Source organism: Erigeron canadensis, chromosome 1 (assembly GCF_010389155.1).
Source record: "Erigeron canadensis isolate Cc75 chromosome 1, C_canadensis_v1, whole genome shotgun sequence".
NCBI classification, from domain to species: Eukaryota; Viridiplantae; Streptophyta; class Magnoliopsida; order Asterales; family Asteraceae; genus Erigeron; species Erigeron canadensis.
This window is the reverse complement of record NC_057761.1, coordinates 11,338,910-11,344,067: the sequence shown is the minus strand read 5'-3', so window position 1 is coordinate 11,344,067 and position 5,158 is coordinate 11,338,910. Positions and strand designations below refer to the sequence as shown.

The window sequence follows — 5,158 nt, the reverse complement described above, 5'->3', positions numbered from 1 at the left end:
GGCTTTTGATGCTCCGCCTTCACTTGTGCACAAGTCAAACACTTCTCGACATACTTCACCACATCACGCTTCATTCCGGGCCACCAATACTCTACTTTTAAATCATGATACATCTTTGTAGCACCGGGTGAATGGAGTACTTGGATTTGTGAGCCTCATCGAGTAGAACTTGCTTCAATTGACAAGAGAATGGAATCCAAATCCTCCCAACTTGTAAGGTAAGGCCACGAGAATCCTTGGTAAAATATTGAATTTGACCTTCAATTCTTTCTCTCTTTGGATCTTGTTGCAAGGCCTTTCTTGAGCTTCTTTAACTTGGTCAAAGAAATCGTTGGTGATCAAAACCCATAGGGGAGAAACAACTAAGGCATGATGAGAACTCTTCCGACTCAAAGCGTCCGCCATAACATTAGCCTTTCCGGGATGATACAGGATCTCACAATCATAATCTTTCAAAAGATCTAACCATCTTCTTTGGCGATTATTGAGATCTCTTTGCTCAAAGAAGTACTTGAGGCTTTTATGATCGGAGTAAATGGTAAACTTGACTCCATAAAGATAATGGTGCCAAAATTTTAAAGCAAAGACCACCCCCGCCACTTCATCACCGCATTAATCTTGGCCGGATCCACCATAATTCCTTCACTATTAACAACGTGACCAAGAAATTGCACTTCTCTTAACCAAAACTCACATTTGGAGAATTTGGCATAGAGTTTCTCCTTACGTAACGTTTCCAACACCTCCCTTAAATGAACTTCATGATCGGATGAACTTTTGGAGAAAATGAGAATATCATCAATGAAAACGATCACAAACTTATCGAGCATAGGACGACAAACACGATTCATGAGATCCATGAAAGCCGCGGGAGCGTTTGAGAGACCAAAAGACATGAAAACAAATTCATAATGACCATAACGGGTCCGAAAGGCGATTTTAGGAATATCTTCATCACGTACTTTGAGTTGATGGTAACCCGATCGAAGATCTATTTTAGAGAAATATGAAGCTCCTTGAAGTTGATCGAATAAATCATCGATTCTAGGAAAAGGATACTTGTTCTTCACGGTGACTTTGTTGAGCTCGCGATAGTCGATACACATACGCATACTTCCATCCTTTTTTTTAAAGAAAAGTACCGGTGCACCCCAATGAGAGTAACTCTTGCATTTCCGTTGGAGCCAAACGACATGGAGCTTTAGCAATGGGGTTAGCCCCCGGAGTGAGATCAATGGAAAACTCAACTTGCCGTTCGGCAGGAATGCCCGGCAAGTCTTCGGGAAAAACATCGGCAAATTCACTAACAATAGGAATGTCTTCAATAGGTGGAGGTTTCTTCTCAATGTCAACAATGTGAGCTAGATAGGATGAACATCCATGGGACAAATAATGTTTGGCACGAGCGAATGTACAAATGGATATAAAACGTTCTTTCCTATCACCATAAACCACTAAGTCTTCACCCTTGGAGGTCTTCAAATATATCGCCTTTTCATCACACGCGATTTTAGCATTACAAGAGCTCAACCAATCCATACCCAAAATTATATCAAACTCTCCCATCGGAAAAGGAATTAAATTGGCTTGAAAGAGTTCAGAAGAAATCTTGATTTCACACCCTCTATACACATCCTTCACCAACTCCATTCTACCATTACCCACCTCGACTTGCAAAGTATTATCTAAACTAGACTTAATCACAGGAATAACATGAATTACTCTAGTTGACACAAAGGATCTATTCGCCCCCGAATCAAAGAGAATTCGCATAGGCACATTATATACAAGAATGTACCTGTGACAACATCATCCGTGTTCCTTTCCTGCTCCACCGTGAGTTGAAAAGATCTTCCACGTGGATTCCTGTGAGCTTGAGCATTCTTCCTTTCTGCCTCTCTCCTCCTTTCTTCAAGTCTTTCTTCTTCAGTCAACTTAGGGCATGAACTTCTCATATGCCCCTCTTCAAAGCACTTAAAACATATAATCGGTTTATGAGATTTCGATTTGCATTCCCGGCTTGTGTGTCCCGGTTTCCCGCACGTATAGCAACCCTTTTCCGATGCCTTGTATACTTCAGAATGGTTTCTCTTGCATTGACGGCAAAATGGTATGTTCTTCCTTGTAGAGTTATTATCGGAACTACCCTCTTGCTTGAACCTCTTATTCGGAGAATTGGTGTCTTCGGGTTTCCTCTTTAATTCACTTTCCTCTACCCTTGATTGTTCAATTTCATGATCTCTAGCCGCATCCGCCAACATGGAGAAAGAATCCATTTGACGTAGGCTTATCTTCTCTCTTAAACTCTTCCTCAACTTTAAATAGAATTGCTCTTTTAGCAATTGATCGTTCTCGAGAAATTCTGGACAAAATTGTGCCTTATCCAAGAATTGAGCTCGAAATTCATTCAAGCTTAGACTTCCTTGGGAGTCATTGAGAAATTCACTTCTCAATTTGGTAACTTCGGCCTCCGACCTAAACTCTTTGAAAAACATGGCCTTGAATTCGGGCCACTCCACATTATCCAATGCTTCTTTCTTGATCGCCAACAAACCATCCCACCATCTATTTCCACTATTTCTAAGCATACCCACCGCAAATACAACTTCCAAATGTGAGTGGCATTGACTAGTGCGGAATGCCCCTTCGATCTCTGATATCCATCGGGTACAAACAATGGGATCACGGTCACCGTGATACTCCGGTGGGTGGCACACTTCAAAGTCTCTGAAAGTGAACTTCTTCTTGTAAATCTTTCTCCTGTCACTTCCACTTCTTTTTCGTCTTCAGTTTTCTTGCCCTTATCCTTGGCATCTCTTTTCTCAAACTCCCGTTGCACATTGACCGCAACCTCTTCTCTAATCATTTGAGCAATGTGATCGTTCATTGCCCCTTCCATCATTTGATTTAACCTCTTTAGTAAAAGAGGAGTGTACTTTTCCAACGCTCTCCCTATTTGATCGGAGATGTCCATGCTATGCTCGGGAAAGAGGACTTCCTCTTCGTTTCTTCTATTGTGCTCATCCTCTTCATTACGATTTTCAGCCATACTATAATAAAAGTAACAAACTGATTTAAACGCACAATCTATTTCTCGTTACGAACTAAAAGGCCAAAACCTAGAACTTCATACAAAACCGTCCCAAGGTTTGATGCCTTTAATTTATAAATTTGTTAGTACTTCAACCACAATAAGGTTGGCTTCTTATTGTGCTTTAATACTAGCAAGTTTATAAGTTAACATTATCAAATGCTCTTTCGGTCCCATATAAAATTTCGGTCACCTAAGGTCGAGTATCATCTAAGGTTTAAGTCTAGGCACTCTCTACACTAGAGAATACCTAAATCCCTTAAACCTCGGCTCTGATACCAACTTGAAAGACTAGACTCGATAAACCGAAAAACACAATTTTTTTTACCTCCACTGAGCCGCAGTGGGATTGGACACTCCCCACTGCGTAGCAGTGGGAAACCTCGGCTCTGCAGTACAAAACCCCCACTGCGCCACAGTGGGATTGGACACGCTCCCACTGCGCCGCAGTGGGAGAAAATCATCTTAGAGCCGCAGGTTTCCACTACGCCGCAGTGGGCAAAATCACCCCCCCCCCTGCGCCGCAGTGGGCACCAGATCAGCAACCCTAAACTCCTTTTGACACTTGATCAAACTTACAACCTTCAGATTTCAAAACGAACTTCTTAAAATACATTTCAGAGACTTTCCACAACAGTATAGACACATTTTAACATAATTACAACATCAACTGGTTTAAAACCTCATGAACACCATCATTGGGTCATTTACCAATTTTGACACTATTCTCGTCCAAAATAAAACTATACAAACTTCCTAAAAAGCTTTGCATTTGACCTTTTACAGAAATTTAACAAAAGTATGACCATCAACTGAATGTACCAAGAGCCATGAGGAGAGGGATTTCTAAGCCTCTATTCCAAACGATTGTCATTCATCTATGAACGACCTAATACCTTCTAGTCTTGCAAATTCTTTACTTCTAATGCTTCAAGCTTAAACCAACAACTAGTTCCTTCTTCCGGAACTACCTATAAAATGGTAAACAACTAAAATATAAGCAAAGGCTTAGTGAATATAGTTGCATACATTTATGAACACGAAGGAGGGCATCGTACAAAGAACTATCACATGTAACCTATGGCATCGTCATGTCACATTTACATACTCACCTTTGCACACTAAACACTTAACATGGATCCATATAAGCAAACAACATAAACATGATCGACTATCGGGGTTCTTAGGCCCCGAAGGTTCTTAGGCCTCATAACTATGCCCCATATGGGACTATGCCAAATCAATCACCACACATGAATAAACAAACTTCAACATAATGTGGTTGATTGACCCAACGTATACATGAAGGTATGCAAATATACTCACCTCCTCCGCAACTTGGACAATGACTTGATAAAAAGATAAAGCACACAACAAGCTTCAACCTAAGATCATAACATAAAATGTATAAGCCCACATTCACAACTTGACTAGCTCAACCTAGTCATACTCAATCACTAGCCTTTTTAAACCGAAACCCAACCCATTTGTCATTGAGCTACTTTCATTCTCAACAATAACACTAGGTAGTTCAACCTACCATTTTCATCAACATTTCCAATAACTAGTAAAAACTCATCTTTCTCATAAACTAAAATTATCACATGAACTTATCAATTTCATAATCAACTCAACACATAACTCATTGACAAACTAGGTTGTGTAAGGAATTGGGAAAAATTAACCATAATTTAAATTCTAGCAAAACCCCCAGATTGGTTCACTCCATGAACCCTAATTTCAAAATAAAGATACAAACTAAATTAGGGAAAATCAATACTTCAACAATGGAAGACAATAGATTAGGGTTTTCAATTCACAATTCCTTCCCCTAATTCTCTCAATTTTCGGCCACCATCACCAAAACCCACAAACCCTGACTTTTGAATTCTTGAATGAAGATTATATGTTGGTGATGATTATTACTATAAATTCTTCCTTGAACTTGAGAGGATTTATCTTTGATTTTGAAAGAATAAGATGGAATGCATGAAAGGAAGGTGAAGAAGAAGGAAAATAGTAGTGGAAGAGTGATTCATCAACAAGGTGGAGGGTTGGCACCCTTTG

The 5,158-nt window shown here is 39.9% G+C and overlaps 1 protein-coding gene across 1 annotated transcript; it reads right to left on the bottom strand.

Moving 5' to 3' along the window:
* Positions 1-1,128: 1,128 nt before the first annotated feature.
* On the bottom strand, positions 1,129-3,049 carry LOC122578500. The gene is made up of 3 exons (XM_043750512.1): positions 2,676-3,049; positions 1,799-2,580; positions 1,129-1,685 (listed from the first exon to the last, which is right to left on the bottom strand). The coding sequence occupies exons 1-3, from the start codon at positions 3,047-3,049 to the stop codon at positions 1,129-1,131; spliced, it is 1,713 nt and encodes a 570-aa protein (XP_043606447.1).
* Between the last annotated feature and the right edge of the window lie 2,109 nt (positions 3,050-5,158).